General features: G+C 48.0%; 1 protein-coding gene across 1 annotated transcript in view; it reads right to left on the bottom strand.

The window, feature by feature from the left end:
- TCERG1L (transcription elongation regulator 1 like) overlaps nucleotides 1–25,846 on the bottom strand; it is a 63,701-nt gene extending 37,855 nt beyond the window's left edge. The window contains exons 1-4 of the mRNA XM_052677032.1: nucleotides 25,238–25,846; nucleotides 24,192–24,338; nucleotides 23,485–23,665; nucleotides 13,414–13,578 (exon numbers count right to left, since the gene is read on the bottom strand). Coding sequence (XP_052532992.1) covers nucleotides 13,414–13,578; nucleotides 23,485–23,665; nucleotides 24,192–24,338; nucleotides 25,238–25,729 — 985 coding nt within the window. The 5' untranslated portion in view covers nucleotides 25,730–25,846. The remainder of the gene's footprint in view (nucleotides 1–13,413; nucleotides 13,579–23,484; nucleotides 23,666–24,191; nucleotides 24,339–25,237) is intronic.
- Between the last annotated feature and the right edge of the window lie 415 nt (nucleotides 25,847–26,261).

The following is a 26,261-nucleotide window of genomic DNA, read 5'->3' as shown; positions in this document are numbered from 1 at the left end:
CAGCTTCCATGTTTTCAACTTAAACAAGTACTAGAAGCAAGGATAGATGCTTTTTGGATTTCAGATTTGATCCCAGACAGATGAGGAGCCACAATGGCCAGCATGCCGTGCTTCTAAGATGAGCAGCCACCTTTGTACGGTGGTAGCTCCAGTGGAAAGCACTACTACGTGGAAACAAGTAAACAAAGTAAGTGTTGTAATTCTTCAGTAGTTTTAATTGCACTCAATGCTTATCCCAAAATCACAGAATTCTGTAATTTACAGTCATTAGGATCAGTTAAGATGCTCTCCATGAACTACCCAGGGAGCTATCTGAATCTCAACCCACTCCATTAGCTCGCTTCCTTCCACAGGCAGCCACTGCAGCTGGCTCCCAGGGCTGGGTTCCTGCAGGAGTTCTGCAGCACAGACCTCACTTTGCCCATAGCTACTGGAAGAGGAGCAGCTTCAGGATGCAAGAGTGACTTCCAACAGGCTCTGGGATGCCTCTGCTGAAGTGGAACTGCATGGGAAGCACTCCTATGAATTGTGTGAATGTCCAGCAAAACATACCCAGATAATTAATTTCTTTCCTGGATCCATTTGGTGATGCAAAACAATGTGGGAAAGGCAACCAGATGCGACCTCATAGGACTAAGAGAAAACTTATGTGAAGGAGTGATTCCAGCTGTTTGTTTCCCACCATTAATATCCACTCCAATCTCCCTTACACTGCACGTGGCAGAAGGCAAAAAGGGCACAAGAACACATCTATGACATACACACTCAAGCTGTAGCAGGAAGGCAGCTCCTGGTGCACCACTGAATTCAGAGGAATGGAGCACAACATCCCTGCCTCCCCCCATCAGCCTGGGAGCTGCTTGGCCACCCTGGGCTGGAAGAAGAATGAACACTTCTTTGTGTCTGAGCATCAGAATTATTCACAGATGCTATGGAAGCACTTGGGGAATCCTAAGATGTGAATCACAAGTCAGGATTCTCTTTTTTCTATTTTTTTTTTTTTTTTCTCCTAAAGATTAAGTTGTAACTGAGATAAAATAAGTGATCTGAAGGCCTCAGGTAGGCAGGGATCGCCAGTAGAATACCCTCACCTCCACTGCCAGCCCTTAAATGAGGTCTGGAAGGGGTGAATCCTGGTTCCATCCATCCAGTCACTCAGCTGCACTGCATGTACCTGAGCTCCCCTGGGCTGGCCCTGCCTTCCCGCCAGGTGCTCCATCAGTGCTTCAAGCCACGTCTTTGTATCTCTGCTTCACTCACAAAGAACACCCCAAAATGCTATGCCAACCCAAGCTGCCACAGGGTCTGCCAGCAGAAAGCATGCCCAGATTCAGGCCAGCAGGGCTGCTATGTGCCCTAGGCACCACTGAGCTGCAGCAGGGCGAGCCGTGCCATTCAGGGCTGAATGCTTACAGTGACTCATGGGGCGGCCAAAACTGTGCTGCTGCTGTGGTTGCTTGGAGGAAAATCCTCAGAGATCCTTTATACTTCCAGTTGTGTTTTCGTTGTCAGAGAAACACCGCCTTAAATTGAATCTCAACAGCACTTTGTTTTCATAAAAGGGTGATGCACAAAACAGAAAAATGAAGTGCTAAGAGAAACTTAAGAAATTAAATGTAAAGAAAAGTGCCTTCATGATTTTCATTTTTGGGGCAATCATCGCTTGTTCTCTTAAAGATAAAATCAAAAATAAATTATCATGTCAGAACGCTGGCGAGCTGCGTGTCACTATCAATTTCAGATAATTAAGTGTGATGTATTTTGGAGCAGAGCCAAATGCTGATAACGTGGCAATTACTTCCACAGAGCCCAGTCAAAATCACATAACGCTCTCCTCCTGCATCTTCATTACTGTCTTGCTTTAAACTTGGGGTTTAAATTATCTCAAGAGCTTCCAAAAAAGCAAAGGCATGACTTCACAGAGCTGAGGAGCTACGGCTGTGCTGCAGGCTCGGGGCCGTACCATGGCCATCCAAACCAACCCACACTCATCTTTTCTTCTGAAACACAGCAGCTGTCTTCATACCCACAGAACAAGCTCAGGCTGCACTGCACGACTGCAGATTACAGAGCTACTCTATAATGTATAATTTTCATTCTCTGTGATTTGAAGAGGACAATTGATTTCTAGGGAAGAAGAGAAAATACGATTTCATCTCGTTTCATGCAAGCAGATATTTACAAGATACAAATCATCAAGACAGCATGGCTGCAAGGATTAGATTACAATTTGCATTAGACTGGCATTGTTTTACATTACTTCTCTTCTACTAAAGGCTATCCCAAAAACTGTTTCCTTCAAAAGGATCTGTTTTGGTATCAGATCTATGTCACACATGTAAGATACCAATTTGGGGAAAAGGAGAGGAAAATCAGCCATTTTACTTTTGGGACGAGACCTTCAGCTGCTGTCCTCCAGCTGGGATTCCCACCAGCCTGAGCCTTACAGGATGACAACACTGCAGCCCATAACATGCTGCCATGACTTCTCCCTTCAGAAAAAAATCTCTTAGTATAAACTCTATGAAAACAACACTGAAGGAGGACGCAGGAATCACAGAGTTATTAAGGCTGGAAAAGCTCTCTGCGACCCCGCCATGCCCACTGCTCACATCCCTCAGTGCCACATCCCTGTGGTTCTGAACTCCTCCACGGACAGGGACTGCCCACCCTTGGGCACCGTGTTCTCTCTGGTTATACCCAGCCCACCACACAGCAAGTCCAAAGGCCTTTCTCTAAATTTTCCATTCTCCTTTACCCAAACTCCAAACTTACATTTCCCTACTAGGAAGGCACCCTGGCTGTGCCCCAGCTCCCACTGCAGGCAGAGCTCCTGCCCCAGAGCCGTGCTGGGGATGGGCTGACAGTCAAACCTGATGATCTTAGAGGTCTTTTCCAGCCTTAAAGATCCTATAATTCTACGGACAGACAGAAGCTCAGCAAACACTTCAGTAAATCTGCAGCAAAAGCACGAAATGTCAGCTCACATCTTCAGCCAATGAACAGAGATAGGGAAAGACCCCTTCTATCCTTTTGGCTGTTTTGCCTCCTTTGAGCAATCTACTTTTGTTGTTTTTAATTTCCAGCGGATGGAGAGAGAAAGAAATCAAATCAAAGTGAATTCAAAGAGAAGTCAAAAGGAGTCGTAAAACTTAAATGTTTACAGCTAAATTGCCCCTGTTCAGTCTTTTATATATATACATATATACCCCCACATATAAGATGCGCTGCATTGTCCATGCTTGTAAACAGCATGTAGGTTAAAAAACAACCAGAAACCCAAGGACAGGTCTGCAGGAGGGCTCAGGCATTGGCTGCAGAGCCCAGTGTTTCTGCAGGAGCTCTGCTGCTGCCCACCCACATTCATCATTCAGAAGCCGTTAATTGCAGGCTGTTAAAACGCTAATTGCTTTTCAAAGTCTTGCTGCCACATTCGGGATCACAGAGGTTTCCTGATTTAAGAGTTCTCCCAGGAATTATTGCAGAGGGCTTTTTGCTCCCACCCTCCTTGTTTTGGGGGGGCAGCTCTGCCCCGCTGCCAGCACCCATCTCCAGACGATGGCTGAGCCCACCTGGAACCTCGGCACCCGGCATCAGCAGGGTTGGGCACAGACACCTCCCAGCTCTGGATGAGCTTTGGCTTTTGAAACGAGGAAGAGCTTCTGTACCACCAGCATAACAGAGCACTGGCACAGGCTGCCCACAAAGGGGGTGGATTCTCCTTCTCTGGAGCAATTCAAAACCCACCTGGACACTGTCATGCAACTTACTGTAGGGAACCTGCTTTAACAGGGGCATCTCCAGAGGTCACTTTCAAGTTCTGCAATGCTGGCATTCTTTGATAATGGCATTAAAAGTGACTTATTTAATAATAAAATCTTCAAGAGCTTCAGCCCCACGTTTAGAAAAGGAAGCAACACAGATCCCCAAGCCTCTACTGGAGCTGCTATGCTTCTGCCCAGCCTGACAGACCCTGGGCCATCATGATGCTGCAGATATTCAGCTCAGCATTGGAGCCCTATTTCAGGCAGCTGGAAAATACCAACCTTGCCCAGAGTTTTCTGTACTCTATTCTCAAGACAAACAATGGAATACAGAAAATAGATATCCAACTTCTGAGCTGTTAGGGATCGAGTTCCCACTCACAGTCACAAGGATGGAGCTCCCAAACCTCACTCCACTCCTCTGGCAGCTCCAGTGCTCCATGGGCACGGATGGGCACCACCAAAGACACCCCTAAAATTCCAGCTCAGGGACAAATCTCAGTATGTTTAGCAACAGAGCTTTTGAACAGCATTTCAAGAGGGCTTCTAAACAGCTACATACATCAAGTGTGAAATTAGATTCCCTAGTCCTACTTTCATTAATTAACTCACTGAACCTGTTTCAGTAATCACAGCCAAGCAGCAGTGGGAGTAGGAGATTCGTGGTCAAGCCAGGCACCGACTCACCTACCTGTCCATGCTAAACCATGCTGATGTTCCTCCCTTCACAACCAGCACCACTGGCAGTGGTGGCCTTGCCTGATCATCTCATCTTACCTTGTGTTCAGCACTGTCCTACAACAGCAGCACAGACAGCTTTATCCTTTCCAAAGCGATTCCAGCCTCCTGAAACCAAGCAACCCAAAGAATGAATCCCTCTGGAAAGCAAACAACGTGCTAATGCCAAAAAACATTCCACTGCCATCCACCCTGCAAAATTCTCTTAGCCCACAGTAAACAGCATGCACCTGCCAGAGCAAATCGAGGTGAGGATGCAGTATTTGTGCAACATCACACAAATGTCAGACTGCTCACTTGTTAAAGAGGAATGAAGCCAGGATGCTTGTTTGGAGCCATTCACAAAGCCCACTGGGCTATATCATCCCCTAGATTTACCATGAAAATAAGCTGTGTGTGAAGTGAAACAGGGCTTTTCTGCTCACCTATTGTCCCTTTATGTTCAAAGACTTTTTCCTCTTCTGTACTCAATCAGAACAACCAGCAGAAGCCAGCATGAGTCAACTGCCCCAGCACACAGGGACAGCACTTGATGCCTGTGTCCCCATGTCCCCAGCTGTCACAATACTCCTGGTGCCACCACCCCATGTCAGGCAGCACAGCAAGCATCCATTAGTTCTGCCATTGTTCCTTACAAAGCCAGACCTAAACAGCACGTGGTCAAAATTTTAATTAATTACTGACATATAGAATAACGTATTCAGTAATACTGATGTGTTAGAATCAGTAACAGACACAACTGAGCTCCCTGCTGTAGACTTTTTAGAGATTACTTCCCCTTAATTCCCCCCTGTAAAGGGCATGATCAGGGCACTGCTCCTCACTCTGCAGCAGAGCACGAATTAGGTGTAACCAATAGATCACAGCAGCACAAGGGATGCTGTGGTTTTCCAGCAGTGGTTCCTGTGTGTTCCTGTGATGTGTCAAACTGCACCACAGCCATTCCAGCACCGCTGGTTCCACAACTCTCAGGATGAAAGACAAGTCAGTGTGGGTTGATCAGACTGTTCCTCTGTTTCTCCTTACAAATGTGGACCCTCCCAGCCAAGGGTCTCTGAACCAGGCACTGCAGGGATGGCTCTGTGCCATCTGATGATTCCTCACTGATCCTCTCACTGTGTCACAAATCAGCTGGACGCTGCAAGGATTAAGGAAAAGTCACCTTTATTCCCACATGCTGTTATGTGTGAGACAAGAGCTAGAGCTACATGAAAGGACAGGATCATAGAACCATGCACAATCCCGAGTTGGAAGGGACACATAAGGATCATTGAGTCCAATTCCTGGATGTGAGACAACAATTTGCACATGGGGAGGTTTAGCTTGGAAGCCAGAATGAATTCCTTCACAGAAGAGTGCTCAGGCCCTGGAACAGGCTGCCCTGGGCAGCAGTGCAGCTCCCATCCCTGCAAGAATAGAGGAGAAGTGTGGACACAGCACTCAGGGACATGGCTTAGCTGTGGCCTTGTAGTGCCAGGTGGATGGCTGGGCTTGATGATCTCAGAGATCTTTTCCTATCTGAATGACTCTATGGAACTAGGAACTGGAGGATAAGGATGTGAGAATGCAACCAGCAGCATTCCGTGCCAAACACCACCCTGCTTGCCTGCAGGGCACCCAGCTGAAGGTCCCCATCCCCATGGCCAGCACAGAGCAATAAGGACAGCAGTGTGAGCCACAGGGCAGGGGACACAGCTCAGCCACTCTGAGTGCTCCATTAACACATTCACATGCTCCTTAATACATTCACATTCTGTAAAACTTCCCTGATTTATTTCCATATGGAATATTTCTCCTTACGAAAACCAATTCCAGCATAAAACCTCAATCTTGTAGTTTAATAGGATGTAATTCTGGAAGAATACGATAAATTATGCAGCAACAAATCTTTGGAACTTCAACTTTGTCTCTGTCATATCAGAGCAATTATTTCTGCATGACCCAATCCTTTGTATTTCAGAGAAAAAATCTTCCAACCCTTATTTCTAGGAGGATTCGAGTTATAAATTACCTGTGGAAGTCCAAAGTCAGTAACACAGAAATGTGGTTCCATCTTTGCCCCCCATGTGTTCCCTCAGCCCTGCAGCATCCCAGCAGCCCTCGCCCACACTGTGTGTGCTGGTGTCAGTGGGGCTCAGTGCGTGCCAGCAGCAGCTGTCCCAGGGGGCAGCCAGAACCCCCACCTTGTTTGTAGGAACGCTCCCAGCTCACTCTGAATGCAGTAAACAGAGCAAAATTTGCAATGGAATCAATGAAATTCTATTTAGCTACCCTAGGGAAGCATCCACGGCACATTTTAAATTGTGGAATTTAATTAATTTTCCTGATTTATATGCTGGCCAACGAGTTAAGATTCGTTTTACCTTGTTAAATCTACTTACACTTTAGATAGCAGGGACAGATCAAGGAATACATCCAGCCAGCCAGACAACACTCACCAACACCTGACTTTAGTTACCAAAGCCATTTGTTTCCCACTGTCAATCAGGCTGTCATCAGAGATGATGCCTTGGATATAAGAAAAGCCCAATAACCAAAATCCAGCTTCCTGTTTGCTGCTTCTCTGTGCTCCATTGCTGCATGCTGCTGCTATGGCCCCAAACTCCTGTCTGCACTTTGTTTTCTTTCGGATGAGCTTCCCCACTGGTATAGCAATACCAATTTAACTGCTGATGTTAAATACAATAGCAGTCTTGAATTAAACTGAAATATGCTTTATGGGACTGCTGTTTACCCCGCGAGTTCACTGTTACATCAGACAAACTGCCCAGGCCGCTGATGACATCAACTGCAAAGCAATGTCCCTCCTGCTGCATCTTCCCAACATTCACATGGACTTCAGCAACAGGTGCTCCTTCCCCCTGTTCTGAGCACTGCAGACTCATTTGAGAAGGAAAGGTCCTCTGAAGGTCCCCACTGCCCTGCAGGAACAGGACCTGTAGCCCCAGCAGTACCAAAGCAGCAATTCACAACAGATGCCTTTACACCATCCTACTTTGACTCATTTTGCATGGCAGCACCATCACATCCTGTAGCTTTATTAAGTGCTAGAAGCACACAGAGAAGCACAAAGTTCCATTGAGGGCCACCCAGCCCTGGGCCATCACTCATCCTGCCGGGACTATTTTGTCCTTGCTGCCATTTGGCTTTTCCTCTTCAGACTTCTGCCACCCTTGCACTGAATCAAAATTAGCTAGGGGACTGCTTTAATAAACAGAATCTCAGCTACATTTCAGCCTGCAATAGAAAAAAAGCAGGAAATGAGAGCTGAAAACTCTTCCAGAGGGAAAACAATGCCTCCCAGCTGAAAAGGAACAGCACTGACTTATGTGCACTGCAAGGTGTGGGCAGCACAGCCCAGTGCCCAGAGCTGAGCCGATGCCTGCACCATCCCCCCAGCCTGCCAATCCAGGGGCAAGTGCTCTGCAGGTATCTTGGCAGTGCAGATGTGTTCCTAACCTCTGAAACACAATTCAAGCTCTCTACAGCAGCATCCTGGCATCGTCTGAAGGAAAAATAAAACAAAAAACTACTGCTTGATTTAATAAGTGGTTAAACATATAGTAAATAAATCTGACTTTTATGACATTTACCAAGCAAACAGTCGGGCACGAATGGAAGGATTCGGGTTGTTTGCCTTTGTGGCTACATGGGCCATTTAATTATGCTCTTGCTATTGTCAGTACCTCGATATCTCTTTCCAGGCACTGAAGCAACGTCCCCTCCTGCACCAGCAGAACGATCAGCCAAAGGCCAGGGCCCACCCCAGGGCTGACCACACAGCCCTGCCTGGCAGCTGGGCACTCCACGCACGCTCTGCAGAGATGTACCAACAAGCAGGAGGCAACTGGCACTCATGGGTAGGGGTTAGCTCAAAAACCGCTGCGCGTGCACGGCTTCCCTCACACGCGCCAACACAGATACGAAGCTGAAAAGTAATTTTATGCTGGATATTAGCTCAAGCAGGAAGTTATCACTTTAATAACTATAAACATCCATTTGCTTGCTTCGTTACACAGCATTAAAGCTGGGCAGATCATTTACAAGGAGCTCGTTAGAAATGCTCCATGCGCCAAGATGAGTGGCTGTTACTGCTAGGCACACAAGAGACCAGGAGGGAGGGGGGAAGCTTCCCAGTATGTCAGTGCCACACTTCTGCTTGGAATACCTGGAACTGCTCCTCTGGTGATCTGAAAACATTACTACTTATTCACATAGGACTATGAACTCCCGGGCTGTATCAGTTAGACCACAGATGTGCAACATTTTGGCTCACCTGGGCCACACTGAGTGAGGAGGAATTGTACAGACCTCATATAAAACATATGCTATAGTTAATGTATATACACAACATTTTTTTTTTTTTTTTTTAATGTAAAAAAGAGGACAACAAAAGCATCAAACCATTGAGTTGGACACTTACGATGCTAAAAAGACACACGAGGCAAGTTGCCACCCAGTGCACCACCATCACAGCCCAGCAACCCCAGGCACAGAACAGGACAGGCCTCAGCCCTCCATTCAATTATTTGTTAGGAACAAATTTCCCCATCCCCCCCAGTGTTCCCCCAGACAAAGCAGTGGGGAGGGCAGCACTCCAGCACAGCCAGCAGCCTTCGCTCCTCTACTGCAGAAGAAAAACCCTTTGTTTTCCCCCCCAAAATACTGTCAAAATAACTGAGTAATTGTTGTTATGAAAATGTGTTTTGTATCAGCAGAATTCACTAATGAAGCAAGCTGACAGACACATGAAGGAGCATGTGGAAAACTCTGGCACTGAGAGGTGTTTTGAACACACAGTGTTGCTTGGCCGCTAAGTTACTGATAGGAAAAATACTTAGTCACTTCCCAGCTGTTCCATGGCAGGCTGAACCATTAAATGTAAACCATTAAATAATTCTGAAAGGAAGAGAACAGGTGGCAAATGGCTTATATGGCAGATGGTGTCTTTTTTAATATTTGTACTGGCTGCTAATTTACAGAGTCCATAACTGCACGCTCATACCTTACCTTTTCCATTTGAATAATTAAGAAATGGGATGTGAAAAAAATAAATCCCCTCGCCCCTAATACAGTAGCCATAAAAAAGACATTTGAGATTACCAGCCATCCCATACCTGAAGCACCAAATAACTCTACATGCTAGGATTTTATTGTCTTTTTTTTTTCCTAAGAGAGAGTCCTCTTCGAAGCCTTGGCTTGATAGCACTGGAAAATTAAGTTCTCTTCTTACCAGCAGAGCAAATGAGCACAAGGATGCAGCACAGATCGCTGCATAGCTGCTTTCCACAAGCTTTTATTTGGTCTTTATGTTAACGCTGGCACAAAACCCACGTTAACAGCAAGAATGGCATTAAATATTTAAACAGAACGTACAAGCAGAACCACCAAGAGATAGAAAAGGGAAAGAGGAAGAAAGGAAGAACTAACCTAAAGCTGAGCTCTGGTAGCATTTCTGGGCTGTTCTCCATGTTTGCTCACTGATGTTAAACCACCTGCCCCAACGTGCAGCAGAAACCACAGAAACACTCTGCTCAGGTTTTTCACCATGACGACGACCAGAGCTCTGCAAAGCAGCTCCACACGTGCAGAGTGCAGACAATTTACTCAACGCTACCAGGTTCTCCAAGCAAGGAGAAACAAAAATGCCACTGAACAAAAGAACTGAAGCCCAGAGCTCTCCAGGATGCCAAACGTACCACCTTGTTGGCTTCACCCTGCTGGCTTTATCTGCTCCCAGGTAGCTCTTTACCCAGGGATTAGGAGCTTTCTGGCAGTGAGCATCTGGCACTTTTTATCTGTGCTCCCAAACCCAGAATGGGACACTGGCCACCACTGGCTTTGGCTGGAATTCCCTTTCACCACTCGAAGTAAAGTGGCGCCAAGCAGTCATTCTGTCACAGCAGAAGTCCCTAACAATTACAGCTTTAACTGCTTCCAGAAGATATTCAGGACATCCATCATTAGAAGCTGGCAAAGTCACCCCTTTCCTTTGGTACTGCTTTTAGGTCAGAAGCCTGCACTGTGGCAGACAGCAAACAGAGCAATGCATCCAACACCTCTGAAATACACTTCAGAGCTGTACCACAGGACTTGTCTGGTGTGGTTTGAGGCAGGAAGGAGAACATGGGGAGGCTGCCCTGTACACTGCAGCTGCTGAGAGGCACACAGCAGTGGTGGTGGAGTTGGTGTGACTTGGAGAAGAATGGTCAGTGGCCAAAAGCAGCTCAGCGCTCTGCTTCACTATTGCTGTATAAGTTAATGACTGGGGAAGCCTCAAGAAAGCAGAATTTAATGTACAGAAAATGCCAGGCATACAGCGTGCTTTAAACCCTGCCTCCCCTTCAGCTAAAAGCATCATCGTCACGCTGATGTTATTAAAGACGACTCATGGATCTCGAAGAAAAACAGATCTGTGAGAGAGCATTATCTGCAGACCCTGGGGCGGCTGCATTCCTCTTGCTTCATGTATGATTTATAGACTAACCCAGTAATTAATGAGCTTCCCATGTTCTCCTTGTTGAAAGTTTATGCGAGATAATGTTGTTAGAGTCACAGAACCACAGAACCACTCAGGCTGGAAAAGCCCTCTGAGACCCCCACCGTGCCCACAGCCCACATCCCTCGGTGCTGCATCCCTGCAGCTCTGAACGCCTCTGTGGATGGGGACTGCCCACCCCTGGGCAGCTGTGCCAGCACCTGGCTGCTCTCTGGAGCAAGCTGTGATACCAACCTGACCACCAACCATTCCTTCCCTCCAAGTAACACCAACTCCATCACCCTCTGCTGCGCATCTCCCAGCAGCTTGCACAGCAAGCCTCCCAGCTCCACTCTGTGCTAAGGACTCACCCCACACATCTTTCTTTTTACTCACACCTATCCCAATTCTGATTCGTTCGTTAGACCTCATGAAAACTCCCATTCATTACTTTCCTTTTCTCCCAGTTCCCAGGTCTCGCCGCCATCCTCAGTGCTCCGCCGCAGCTCAGGAAGCTTTCCATCAAGCTCGTGTTGACAAAGATAATTTAAAGTGAACACCTCAGAGTCCTCTTCACCGTGAGCACAATAAAAAGGAGTTTCATAAAAATGTTTTATGTAAGCCTTTGCAAAGGAAATAGCCAGCCCTCCAGAGAGGATGATTAATAGAGAAAAATGGTTAGCTGAATCTTGAGTTTATTTTATATGTGCCGGGCATTTCCAAGCTTTCTTTCCTAAAAAGCTGCTATATATTCCGTAGGAGAACACACCCAGAAGCGTGTGCTGTACTGTGAATGATTGATAATGGGCTGATTGCTTGGGCACTCACAGCATGGTAGTTGATAGCCTATCACACAGTCATTCGAAAGGAAAGCAACAATTATCATGGCCTGACATGTTTATCACAGCAGAACCAAGCCACTTATCTTAACTCTATAGCTCCTTGATATTATAATATTCTATCGTGCCTAATACAATTCATGCAGGGCTCAGTGTTGCAGCTGTAAATCAGAAGTCCTGCAACTGCTTCTCCCAGGAATGCCCGAGCATCTCAATTCAAGGAAGAATACATCTAGCATCTAAATCTGTATTTCAGCACGGATAAAGAACGACTCTCTTACCCTCCAATTCTCCTATAAGATGCTCATTTTCAGAGGGGTGAAGTGATCACTGTGGGTCAGAAAATATCCCATGGGAAGCCCTCAGCTCCCCTCCCCATGGCAGCACCTACAGAGCTCTGTGCTCTGCTGGCAGGATGGTCCTTTGTAACAGCTGGGAGACTGTATCCCTGAGGGGACATGAGCTCTTCACACCCTGTAGCCCTTCCCCGGTAGCCATTTTTATCTGCACCATTATGATGGCTGCTCAACAGGAACGATAATTACAGAGATCCATTTCTCATGTGAAGATTTCATCTGAACACCCAATATCATAACTGCACACTTCCTGCCAATTTCAACCTCGCTGCATTGTGCTGCGTTACACTTCAAGTACCAAAAAGATGGAAAAGGTGCCAAAAATACATTTTTAAACTCAATTGGAACACCGTGTTTCAAAAATATAGCCTTAAGCATCCAAAGCACAAATAGCTCCAAAAATGACCACGAAGACCTCGAAGAGGAGACTCACACAGCAGGGTGATGCTGCAGAGGCCCCCAGGTACCACATGCAGTGCCATGCAGAGGAAACAGCAGGTTTTGCAGTGAGCAACCACAGGCACATCACCCACACCCAAACCTGTAAGGAAGCGTGCAGAACCCAAGGCTACGTTCCTCTAGCAGGTTTTGTAAGGAAGCAATCTGCTTGTGTCCCAAACGTTACCACTGAGCTCTGCTTGCTGGTGACAGTGACAGGATCTGAGCACAGAGCTGTGGCAGGAGAAGGTTGGTTGGGTTAGGAGAGGACTGTGCTACAGAGGCAGTGGGCACAGCTCCAAGCTGCTGGAGCTCAGCAAGCACTGGGACACCGCTCTCAGCCATGGGGTCTGAGGTTTGTTGCTGCTATGTGGGACACGGGCTGGACTCGGTGCAACTTGGGGTTCCTTTCAACTCAGGTTGATCTGCCATTCTGTCCCTTTATGTCAGACAGACATCTTTCAACTGCCAACATTGCAGCCAGCCCATTGGCACACAGTCCCAGCGCCATTAGGACCACATTTCCTTCCCAAAGGTGACAGAGGATGCAGCTCAGTTCACATACTGCCCACAACTGTCCCAGTATACTAAAAGATTACTAACGAGCACAAAATTTTAACACATGCTATCAGAGAACACCTTTAAGCAGTACCAGAGAAAACAATTTAAGCCCAGGTGTGTTTGCTCACACAGCAGCTGTGTGCTTGCAGCTACCAAAGCACAGCAGCAGAACGCACAGAGGCTGTCTGTGCTGCAGAGCACATGGTGCTGCTTCTCCACACCGACCCAAACAACCTTACCTGGGAATGGGGAGCCCAGCACTGGGATCCTGAGGGGTGAGAGGGTGAGCAGGCGGCACTGTGGGATGCTGGATGGGGGTGGTCCTGGGGGGGCTTCAGCCTCCACTGCCAGCAGTGCCAGGCTTGGAGGGCTGCCCACTGGGCTGGGACCACGCCGGCAGCCACCTGCAGAAAGAGATGCAATCACTTCATTGGGGTGGATGTAAGGATGCTTCCAGCATTCTGAATTAAAGGCAGCACAAACACACAGAACATTCTTAACCTTTCCTCCTACATCATGAGATAGGACTGCAGACTGCTGAGGTTGGAAGGGACCTTAATGAACATCTGCTTCTAATAAGATGTTGGACTTTGAAAATGTTTCCAGTGTCTCACAAAGCCATGCTAATTTCTTTAGGAAGCACTCGTAGCAGCACCACTGGTGGTTGGACTTAATGGCCTTGAGGGTATTTTCCAAACTTCAGACTCTATAAAAAGGAAGCTGTGTTTCATGCAGTGCCTTTGGCAAGGCTATAGTGCTGGCACCATGGCCCCAGCCCTTCTTGCTGTTATTCTTCCAGAGCTCTGAGCTTTAAACCCTAGGTGTGAGAACACAGCCTTGCAACCTGAAGGGACAACACAAGGCAATATTGAGTGATGTATAAGCTGCGCAGAGTTGTTAAATTTAAATGATAAAAACCTCAATAATAGAAGAAGCCAAGCAGTTGAACGTATTGATCTGTGTTCACTTCATCTGTCATGGTTCATAACGATGCACAAACACCCATATCTGACTTTTGCTAAATAAAAGCTGTCTGATTTTAGATCTGAATGTTTGTGTTGCCCATTACATTAACCAGACATCAGTGTTACCAGCTGGACTGCTGCCCTGCTCTGTGCATGCAAACAGCTAAGCTGTACAACCTTCATATGCAGGTGCCTTTACCTTGAGCACACAGCATGCAGAAACTTCATACGATCATAGAATGGCTCAGGTTGGAAAGGGCTTCAATGCCCTCTGAGTGAAGAATTTCCTCTGAACAGCCAACCTAAATCTCCCCTCTTTCAGTTTAAATCCTTCCCCCTTTGTCCTGCAATATAAGACTGCCTTGAGCAGGAACTCAGCAGCTGCCCACAAAACGCAGGCTCAAACTCACTTCTGACTACGTAACATTTACCTTGATGTCTGAGAAGCATAAGGGGAAGACCTTTGGAGCTCAATCTTGGCTAAATATCTTAAATAAACAAGAAAATGAGCAGTAGAAAGTCTTAAGGAAAAACCTCATTTGACAAACACCAGCTGTTACTCCCTCTACACTGAGCTATGCATTCAAAAATTAAGCAATCATTAGCTTATTATGTTATTTAGCAAATGTTTTCAGCTCATGTGGAAACCCTTCAGGCACTGAGAGCCAACTGTAGCAGAGCACAAATCCCTGCTTGATCACAGCAGACATTTCCTCAATCTGCTGGGTTTCCCGCACCTCTGCACCACTGCCGAGCCAGTGCCTGGCCCTGGGGGGCTCAGAAGGCACCAATGGGCCTCACTGCCAGCTCAGCAGCAATGACTGTCCCCTAGAGAAGCCCCACCACTGCCCCACTCCGGACAGGGGACGCAACCCAGCCCCACGCATCTCCATGGCCAGGTGCCCTGTGTGGGCCTTCAGACACCTGGATGCTCTTGCTGCCAAACATTCCTGCTCTCAGCTCTGGGGTAGAGGAAAGACGTTCCGTGCTTTAGGAAAGGAAATTGTTCCACTTACAGCTAATTGGGGCTCTTGAGGCTATTCTCCTCAATTTCAGCAGCTCTGCTTCTCAATCTTATAATAAACAATTATTTGCCAACAAAATAAGCCCTCCGTCTTAGCAAAACAGAAGTCAAATATTTCCACTAAGCAGCATAAAAAAGCTCCATTATTACTACTGGATATCACCTCCAAGAGGAATCCATTTCAATACTTGTATGAGCACTAATACATCAGGCATGCAGGCAAAGAAACACCAACAAACGATATCAACATCTTATTTGTTCCACCGTGGATAGGTGAAAAATAGGTTACTCTCCCAAAGTCGCAATGGAAATCTCCAAAGACCTCATGTTCTGATTACTTGGACTGTTTTGATGATTTTTGCATTCATTCACTTGAGAACAACCACAGGTGTTGGTTGGGTTCCATGCTCCAACTGCATGAGATCACTGCCTGCAACCCAGCCACCTTCAGTGGGAGCAACCAATTGAACTCTTTCTGCAACATTTGGAAAACAAACATTGCAAGGAGAATTACTTTCCTGCCAGCCTCCTGTAGGGTACATGAGCAGAAAGGTTGTTCGCTTCTCCACTGATTCTTCTTTTGGAGAACACGCATGTCACCCATAGAGCTGAGCAAAGCAACAAAGCAACAGAATCCTGCATTGCCAAAACTGAGTAGAACTCCTGGAGCTAGCAGGCCATCCTTATTAAAGTTTCATCAGCTCCGTTATTAAAGTTTCATCAGCCAGTTGAAAAAGGAGTTTGGGTGATTTCCCTGCCTTTGATGAGGCTTTCACTTGCTCTCTCCTACTAAATAATTCCACGACATGAGGATACCCCTGTAATTGTTAATACTGGAGCTCATCACTGCCTGGGGCCACCACACCTTTCACTGAGCCCACTGAACACCACCCATCCCAGCAGGAAGGTCCCCCAGCTCAGCCTGCCCCATAGGCTGCCTCGGGATGGTTCTTCTCAGGAGCTGGGCACTTCTTCAGCCATTGGCAGGGGCAGGAAAGCAGCTCTTTGCAGAAACCAATCCCATTTCACTGGGAGAATTTCCAAAAACTTCTGGAAAGGGTTTTTTAGAAACACCCTTATTGGCTGTTTACTCGAGTTTCAAGAAGCAAACGCCTTGCAAATAGGAGTAAAAAACTCTCATCTGGATAATCTTGAGAGGGACAAAATTATGACCAGCGGCTTTTTCTCCAAATCTTTTTTTGCCAAGGCACATCCTGAGCAGCAGCACAGCAGCTGTCTGCCAGAACAACAAAACCCACATTGATGCTCTTTTCCAACCTTCATTCCCAGTGCTCTACAGCAGCAGTAGGGAAAGACACACGAGGTGGGCAGCACATCTTGGTGTGCAGCTACTGGAGAAGCAGCTGAACGAGCTGTGAGGGTTCTCAGATAACATACCAAAGGGGGTGCAGTGCAGAAATGCAGTGAACATGTCTGATCTCCAAACTCTGCCTGCAAACATGAGATCCCAGATGTTGCCATCTGTGTAGAAAAGGCTCTACAGGCACAAATATGGAAGTTTCTGTTGTACCTTTCCTTTATTACAGCACAGAATCCTTTAAGTAAACTTTCTGGTTGCATCCAGAAGATCCATTTTCACATGGCAGATTCATGCTTGTCAGCTTCACAGCAAATCCTGATTGTTATTACATTCTTTCAGTCTGTTTCTTCAGTTCTGCCTACAGAAAAACATTCTTCCCCCCTCCAAAAAAACCACAAGTGTCTCCCAAAAGACCCAAATGAAAGAAAGAAAAGGAAAAAAAATCAAACAGGTTTTACAAAGACCTTCTACAAAGTTAAAGGAACTTTTGGGGTGTCTTGATGAAAAATTAACTTTCTTTAAAGGAAACCTTTCTGACACAAATGGAGTTCCACTTCCAAGTGCTGATCTGCCTCTTCCCATAGAAGTGGACACCAAACACACGACCTCGCAACACCCAACTTATATCAAAGCTTTCCTTTCACCAGCAGTTCCATTTCAACACTACCCAAATGACCTGTGGTCGTTTAGGAAAAGGATTCCAAAACCCAGCTGTCAAAGCGCTGAGGAGCATCCTAAGGGATTTACAATACTTCCCGTGTATGCTTAAGGTAGTAAATATTTGGAAGGCTCTCAGTGCACACACATATTATGAAGGCTGTATGAAAATAAATACCAATTAAACTGAGGTTGATTAAATACTTTCAATGGAGAACCAGTGAAGCTAGTAACACAGAAGCCTTAATCATCACCTACAGAGGGCTGTATACCATTACCAGTTCTTTTCAAAGCAACAGTTTTCTTGCTTGTTTTCAACTTCTATTCATAAAATAAATATCGACCTGTACCAGCATCGTTATCTCTAGATGACCTTTAAGATCTCTTCCAACCCAAGCCATTCTGAGGCTCAAGCTGGTTTCCCCTCATGCCAGCCCTGGCCTCAGGATCCCCGCTGGTTTCTGGGCACCATTACCACTGCACAGCCCATCCACGACTCAACATGCCACATCCAGGCACTGCACAATCCCAGCTGCTACTTAAAATGAAAAATGAAGTCTATCACTTGTGATCACAAAGACACTTTGGAACTGTTTGCTGAATCACAACCGATGCTGTTTAAACCAGCTGAAGGCAGAGGGAGGGTTTATTACCAGACAGTAACACTGACAGTGGATCTCTCAGGTCCAGTCCACCAGCTTGGGACCCATTCTGCAGCATAGGGTTGCCACTTATTGCACCAGCCTGCAATAAATCTTGACATACAGCACAGATGTCACAGGATGCTCCTCTGTCAGCTCCTGCTGCTGGGCCAGGGCAGCAGGTAAGTGCTGGAGCACAGCCCTGGGGTTGCCAAACCTGGCTGCAGGCAGCACAGCACTCCAGCACCAGCCAGCACAGAGCACTCATCACCACCTCTAAAGGTGTACGGAAAGGCAGTCCAGAAGAAGGAAGCATTTGAAGGATGAATTTATTGTTTACTATCCCTTATTCCCTTTCCCTTCCGTCTGTAGAGTCTTTAAGAGGAACAAAACAAAGTCTTTTATGTGGCAGTTCTTTATTAAACTTATTAGGCTGTTATCAGTATTAAAACTGACAACTGTCTCTTGATAGGAAAAGAGAAGAATGTAGTTGAAATGAGCTAAAGTGACTGCTGCTGTCTGATCACCCCTCCCCGAAGATGAGCCATAAAAAGGAGGGAACAGGATAACAACAGCCTGATTTCTGCCTTAGATTCATTCCTCCCAGAGTCCTGGGCTCCTGGATATTACAACACTGCTTTCTCAGCACCTTCCTAGCCCTGGCCAGCTACACAAGGTGTGTGTTAAAGCACAAGGGAAGAATAGAGCAGGGTGAAAGTTGCTACTCGCATGAGCCATTGCAGGGCTGCACACAAGCCGGTTGCAGGCTGCTCCAGCCACAGCCCTGGAAGCTCTGTGCATCATCTGGGAAACCACTGGGTGCACAGAGAAGTACAGGGCTGAAAAGGGGGAGGATGGAAAATCCCCAGGTTTAGTAAGGCTGAGATTTACCAACCAGAAAGACCGGAACATTTTCTTGTGAAGGAAGGCTGAAAACCTGGCAGAAGGAATCATACAGAATCACAGAATGTCTTGGGTTGGAAAGGACCTCAAGGATCATGAAGCTCCAACCCTCCACCATGAGCAGGGCCACCAACCTCCACATTTCATAGCAGCCCAGGGCCCCATCCAACCTGGTCTTGAACACCTCCAGGGATGGACGGGGCATCACAGCCTCTCTGGGCAGCTGTTCCAGCACCTCAACACTCTCTCTGTAAAGAACTTAAGGAAACCAAGCAGAGAATTTGCTCCAGCTGAAAACCTTATGCACTTACAGAGAAGGAAATGGGAAGCATTACCTATACTGAGCCCACTGCTTCATATCAGCATGCTGTTTGGGCATCTAATCAGCCATATCACTCAGTGTGGGCACTGCAGAAGACTTAGCTGGCCACTTCCAACAGAACACCGACTTCCCTCATCAGCAAAGCACATTCTGGAACTAATAGGTTTGAGACCTGAAGATGGAGCCACGGCTGCTTCTTGGCTAATTCTCTACTGTCACTTCTTCACATGCCAGCACTCACTGAACAGCACTTTGTAAGTGCACCAGTCCACCTGCAGGGCAGCACTGCCCCACCGCGTGGTGGCCCTGAGGCCACTCATGATTTTAACATTGGTTTCAGGTGCTTCTTGCAAGGAACTCGGTCGTTTTTTCTGTCAAGCACAAACGCTTGGAAGACCTACAACACATGCATTTATCACACCTGCATTTACACTTGCAGAATTCAGATCCAGGAGAACCTGCTGGCTCTGCTATCTGAACTGCACGTGGTTTGGAATTTCAGGTGCTGAGCAACTAGAAGCAGTACTTATCAATCAATAACACGAGGCAATGGGTTGACTTAAATAGTGCATTTATCCTAATACAAAGAAAAACATATTGATTTTCCCATCTTCCAAAGCCAAAAGGGAGGGGAAAAAAAAAGTGTACAGCCTCTTATGTTTGTAACCTGGTATTGCATGTCTGCCAGTAAAAGAACCACTGACTGCTCATTTCTATGCCCACGTGCAATAAATAACAATACAAAAACCAACCAAAACAGGCACTGGAAATCACTGAGAGGGATGAGTTTCTCTATAATGGTCTCAGGACCAAGCAGGACAATATTACAGAGTAAGATGGAACAACAAGCTTTTTCAATAGGCATATTGTAATGCAACCTCATTTATATTATCGAATTGAAAATTAACTGGTCTTAACTGGAGCTGAAGGGTAGATAAAACAGAAAGCAACTAAAAGCACGGGCTTAACGAACAAAGCCAAAACTTCAGGAAGGCTGCAACTAAAGTCAAGTATTCCCAAAGATTTCACTGCGTGCTCCTCCCTGAAGTGCCTGAACTAAGAGAGTTGTGTGACATCGCAGGGTTGATCGGTTCCCACAGGGCTGCTCTTGTGTTACAGACTGGGAACTGTAGCACACGGCCATTAAATACAAAAGCATCCCATCTGAGGTGCCCCGAAGCTATCTGCTTGTATCCACAGAAGTAGAGCTTGAGCTCAGTGCTTCCCAGCTGTTTGGAGAGGATTTGTGAGTGGAGAGGCAGGAACCACCTCGGCAGCCCATGCAGACCCCACACATCTTCCTTTCTCCAACTCTCATTCATTCTGACATCCACAATTTTGGGTCTTCACTTCCTCCACTGTTACCGTTCTGCCACCAACACCTTCACCTCCAGCTCCTGCCAGCTCCCCCATTCCTTGGTATCCAAGTTAGAGTACCAGGGGGATACAACAGCCCATCGGAGGGCTACGGCTTTTCTCCCCTTGGTACAACCAAGCTCCTTTCTGCAGGCCACCAACCCCACTGGGACGCAAAACAGAATGCCACAAGGCAGGCAGTGTGTGCTTCGCATAACCCAGAGCTGTGCCAGCAGCTGCTTCTCCCCATGGGAAGCTCGGTGTTGAAGCCTGAGCTGCTCGGTGCAAAGCAGTTCCAAAAACACGAACCACTCAGGAGCACCAAGCTGCAGTGCTTTCAGGAAGGCTTCCAGCAGCTCCCCCAGCAGGGCAGTGCCAGACAACACAGCTAACGTGAGCACGTCTGACTTGGGTCCAAATGAGCCACAGCTCCAACCATGTGGCACCGCACAATGCGGCAGACAGAAACCTTGATGCTTCCTCTGCACAAATACTGAAGCACTGCCTTCTTCCAAGAGACATAAAACAATTCCCACCATTTCTAGGTGGGAAAACAAACTGCCATTATTCACTTTGAATACCCAAAATTCCAAGTACATAAATTCATGCTCTGTAATATACTGGAAAATAACAGCAGAATCCTTTCCTTATGGAAAACACAGCTCCTAGTAGTTGGTACCTGTACTCACAGCTGCAAAATTATGTGCATTATCATTCACCAAATGTCAGTGCTTCACATTCCTTTATCTTTGTAACACTGCTGATAAATTGAGGAAACAATTATATCATTACCGATAACTGCAGAAGGCAAACCTGCCTGTGAGATGGGCTTTCAGAATGAACACAGCCACGCAGCCTGCTAAAAGCTTATTAACTTCTCAGTTTAAGCCACTTACCTGAGCAATTTGCTCTCTGTATTTTTAATCACTTTTCATATTAACCATAAAAATTATATACTAAATACTTCAAGTACTACTATAATGCTTCCTAGGAACTTTAAGTATGTTTGGAAGCAGCTTCTCCTCCAGGCTGCAGTGCATGGATACTGTAATTTCCCATTCTTGCAGCAGTGTCATAAATGTACAGGTTTTAATTTCACGAGCTCTGGAGCTCACAAACTGCTTAGGATACCACTTGAATAGCATCAGCCGGATGCATTGATTGCATAGATGCAAGTTAACCAGGGGTCCTCATGCTCCTGAGGAGCAGGGCAATAAATGCTGAGCACACTGCTGGAGGAGGAGCAGGAGCCCATGCAATGCTGGGCTGCACACAGCCATCAGCACAGAAGGTGGTGGGAAAACAGCCAAGAGATGAAAGGAGGGAGGAGGCAGAGCCTAAGATGTGTTAACAGGCTGCCCAAGGAGGCTGTGGATGCCCCATCCCTGCAGGCATTCAAGGCCAGGCTGGATGTGGCTCTGGGCAGCCTGGGCTGCTGGTTGGTGACCTGCACACAGCAGGGGGTTGGGACTGGATGATCACTGTGCTCCTTTGCAACCCAGTGTGATTCTATGATAAGACAAACAGTGCAGCAGCTCTGCATGCCAAGTGCTGTCTGAAAGGTAGGCAGAAGCAGACAGGCTTCAGAGCAGGGAAAGTCATCATTCAGTCTAAGTCTACCAGAAACCCTGCTCAGCAAGACATTCCAAAGGAAGAAAATGGATCAGCACCGGTTTGATCCATCTCAAGCTCTCTTGACACAACAGCCCTGACTGCACACATATCGTTCACTGGAAGCAAACCCTCCACCGACAACGTAGCTCCCTCTGGATCACCCATGTGCGACCCGCTGCCTTGCCTGGCCAGCTCTTCTAATCCACCACCAGGTAGACTCGCTCTGTGTGTTTGACATGTCATGTAAGTACTTTAAACTCTCCACAATCACTGCATCATCAGCTGACAGCTCAGGACAGAGCTCTCCCCGTGCTCAGCAGAACGACGCACACAAACCATCATGTAAACCCAAGCCAGCTCAGCAGCTACCAGGCTACCAACCCTCCTGCCATGCATGCAGCTCTGCAGAACTCCTCCTTCACCATTGCATTTGTTATTAAAAACATATTTTGAACGATGCAACTCAACTCAAATATTCCCTGTGCGACAACAGAACAGATTTTCAAGCTGTGGCACTCTTATTTATGACTGTTGTCATTCCCAGCACAGAGACACTGCACTACAGCAGAGCATTGCTCCATGCTGGCAAGAGCAGAGCACAGCTTTCCATAAAGGACTGCTAGAAGCATCCCAGCACAGAGCTGATCTGCGCTGTTCAACATGCTTCCATTCTCAGCATTATCCATTGCTCATTAATCAATCTGGCAAAGCAACCCAAGCACTCATCTCTTCCAGCACCCTCTCTGTCTTACTGCAAAAACACAGAACTGCCTGCATGCTGCGCAGCTTCCAAATACGGCAGTGCCCACAGGAACCCACAGAGGAACATCAACTGGCATCTAAGGAACACAGGAGCAGAGACAGCAAGCCATTAAGAATACCCCAATTCTGAATTTCAGAATCTAAGTCAGTGCCTGAAGTACCAACAGCCTTTTACTCCCCAGCCTCCTCTGTGAGTCAGCTGCTGTCTCAGATTAACACTGTGACACAGAAGCAGAGATTGGGCTCTAAAGCAACAGAATTCCAAGTACAAATCCTAGCTTTTCTATTAGCTGCTGTGTTCTGCAGATTAATGTCATTCATTCAATAAACACCACTGTGCACAACTGAGTTCTAATGAGGTGACCAGTCAGTTACTGTCCTCTGCCGATAGCTGTTTATGGAAACCACATCTCACTCCAAAAATTCACAGCAAATAGGAGAATCCTGCACGAACTGCATTTGTCTTTTTTTGTTGGTTGGTTGAAAACAAACCCAGAACCTTGGGGCTTCCCATCATTCTGGAAGCAGACGGCCAGTTACAGAATTTTCTGTTGCAATCTCCTTGGATTAATACATTCTCGTAGTACTTTAGAAGTAATTTAGGGGATGAAGAGCTCTCTGCCATCAAGGCCCCAGATCAGTCGGGAGAGTTTCAGATGAACGGAATGAAACCCTTACTTCAGGAAATGGCTCATTCCTCTCCTGAGCTGCATGAATGGCGGTAAATACTCAATTATTCACTAACCTGGCAGCAGCGGAGGTGCCAGCACCACTGTGGGAAGAGGCCTGGAGGCAGGAGCTGGCCTGGCAATGGCCATTGCCACTTGATTTGTCATTAGCAGAGGCTTCTCGTTGCCCTGGAAGAGACGCGGTTCCTCAGGATGCATCCACGCCGAATCCAGAGCAAATGCATTATTTAGGTATATCTGTCCAACACAAGCAAAAGAACATTAGGGCTGGAGAGACTTTATTCTCCCTTCCATCTCTGAGCTTTTGTTTTCATCTTTAGCTTGTTATTACTGCATGGGTAGGATCTCAACATGGGGACAAACACCAGAACAGACTGACTGCTGTTCTGGGAGGACAGCACTCAGCTGGTCGCTCCAAACCCAGACTGCCCTGAACACAAGTCAGCTAAAGCAGCATCACCAAAAGAAAACGAGTGCTGGAGCCAACAGTGCCTCCACCACAGCTTCAGCAGCACAACTCCATCAGCAGCTCACGGACTGCAACCTCCTCTGGCATTTTATCCTTTGCAAAACTTCACGGAACCAAAGATATAACACAAATGGAGCAGCCTTCTGCACACATCAACCCCACAATATTTCTTCACCATGCTGTTTCACTGGACAAACTACTGCCCTCCTGCATGCAGCCACGGTTTACAAAACCAGAAATATTTCTCAGCTGCTACAGTTCATGAGCATCAGCATTAAACACAAGCAGACTTACTTTGCAGCTCGGCAGCCTTTTATCTATCCAGTTCTTTCCAGTGTGAGGTGGAACAGCAGATGTGTACACGGGGGGGAAAACAGGCACAAATTCCACACCAGAAGATGGTGAAAATCCAACTACTGGAGAATGAGCTCCAAATATCCACTGCGGGGGCAAAAATAAAAATAAAAAGGCAGGAAGTTAACAGAAGGGTTTTGCCCCGAGCAAGTCAATGCTTCCATCATCTCCCAGCCGCCTCCGGGGTGACTGCATTGAATTTCAAGTCCAACGCACGTTCGTGCTGCCCGGCCGTGGCTCGGGGAAGGATGCGGTGCTGCCCTGCCCCGCGTACAGAACAGCGGAGGCGGCTTTAGCGGTCACCCTCAGGAGAGAAGCACCAAAGGAAAAGCAGGCAGCGTATTTCTTGCGGAGGGGCTCACACGGAGCTCAGCCCCTGCCTGCCGCTGCCGGGACCCCGCCGCACACCGACTGCCGCTTTGCTTCGCACTTTCGTTCCAACGTTACGAAGGGAGCGGTGCAGCTACCGGCACTGCTGTCGCTCCGCCTGCTGTAGCAGGGCAACTATTGCAGCCAAAGCGCGATCAGAAGCGCAGTCCCGATTATTCCCAGTGCGGCAGCGAGAAATAATCGAAACCCCGTCGGGTAGGGCTGGGCTCGGCTGCAAGGCGGGGAACTCGGGAGCGGAACGAGCCCCTGGGTGCGGGGAGCTGCGCTCGTATCGCTGCGCGTCCTCCTCGCTCATCTCTTACGGAACGCACCGCACGCGAACGGCGCCTACGGCCCGACAGCAGAAACCCACAGAGCCCGAAAGGCGAAAAAAAAAAAAAAAAAAAGCACAAAAGCACCATAGCCACAAACCCAAACAAACAAAATAAAAGCATTGCGGGTTTCCCACCCGCCGGAAAATCCCCGTGCCCGGGGCTCGAAGAACCTCTAGCGGCCGCTGCCCGGCACGGCACGGCACCCACACGGGCTTCTGTCGGAGGCACCGCGCAGCCCCGAGCGGCCCCAGCGCCCGGCGAGGATCGGCACGGAGCCGTTACCTGCCCGTGGAGCGGCGGGGGATGCTCGGCGAGCAGCGGCAGCAGCGGCTCGCAAGGGACGGGCCAGCCCACGGCCGGAGCCGAGAGCAGCAGCGGCGGGGGCGCCGCGCCGACCCTCAGGAGCCCCGGCACGGCCCACGCCCAGGGGGGCTCGGCGGGCCACAGCAGGGGCGGCGGCCGCTTGGCTGCGGGAGCCGGCAGCATCCTACATGGCACGGGGCTGCGCCGTGCCCGCCGCCCAGTGAAACTCCGCTCCGCGCCGGCAGCCGACGGCGGCTCAGGCACCGCCCCGCCGAGAGGCACCGCCCGAGCAGGGAGGAGCGGGGCGGAACCGGGACGCGGAGCTTCGAGGCTGTGAGGGGGGAGCCGCGATGTGGCGGTTCGGGGCAGCTTCGAGGTGGGGAGGGCAGTCCTCGCACCGAGCCTGAAGCGAGATTTCCGCTGCGTGAGTCCGCGGAAGGGATTTTTGACACGCAACCGTGCAAAACGCATCGCAGGTTTTGGCTTTAAAGGCGATGTTACGCGAAGGTGTGCTCGCTGTGGGTCTCTATTGCTACGCTGCCACTGCTGCCTCCCCGCCGGCAGGGCTCCTGCTGTGGGCTGCGGAGGAATAACGCTCTCCTGCCTTCATTAGCAACAAAACCCTCACCTGCAGCCTGCAGGAACACAATCCGTTACAGTCATTGCTGGTGGCAAAAGACATTTGGGAAGGCCAGGCGTGCTGCAGGCTGACCTCTGTGGCACTGCCCAGAGGGTCGGGGTGACCACACCACACCACATCCCACCTGCTATGCTCTCCACTTCTGCCCCAACGTGGAAGAACACAAACTAGGCAGACTTTAGGAAAGCCTGTGGCAGTGCCTCCCTTGGGACCCCCCCCGCAGAAGCTGCAGCCCACACCTGAGGCAGCCGTGCCCATGATGAGCAAGGCTCCATCCAGCTGGCCACAATGGGACAATGCCAGCATTATGCAGATGTCCATAGGCAAATTGGAGGCTTCTTCAAACAATATGGAATAAAGTTA

This window comes from Tympanuchus pallidicinctus, unplaced genomic scaffold (genome assembly GCF_026119805.1).
Source record: "Tympanuchus pallidicinctus isolate F22 unplaced genomic scaffold, pur_lepc_1.0 scaffold16, whole genome shotgun sequence".
NCBI classification, from domain to species: domain Eukaryota; kingdom Metazoa; phylum Chordata; class Aves; order Galliformes; family Phasianidae; genus Tympanuchus; species Tympanuchus pallidicinctus.
Note: the sequence above shows the minus strand (reverse complement) of the source record. Positions and strands in the feature narration are given on the sequence as shown.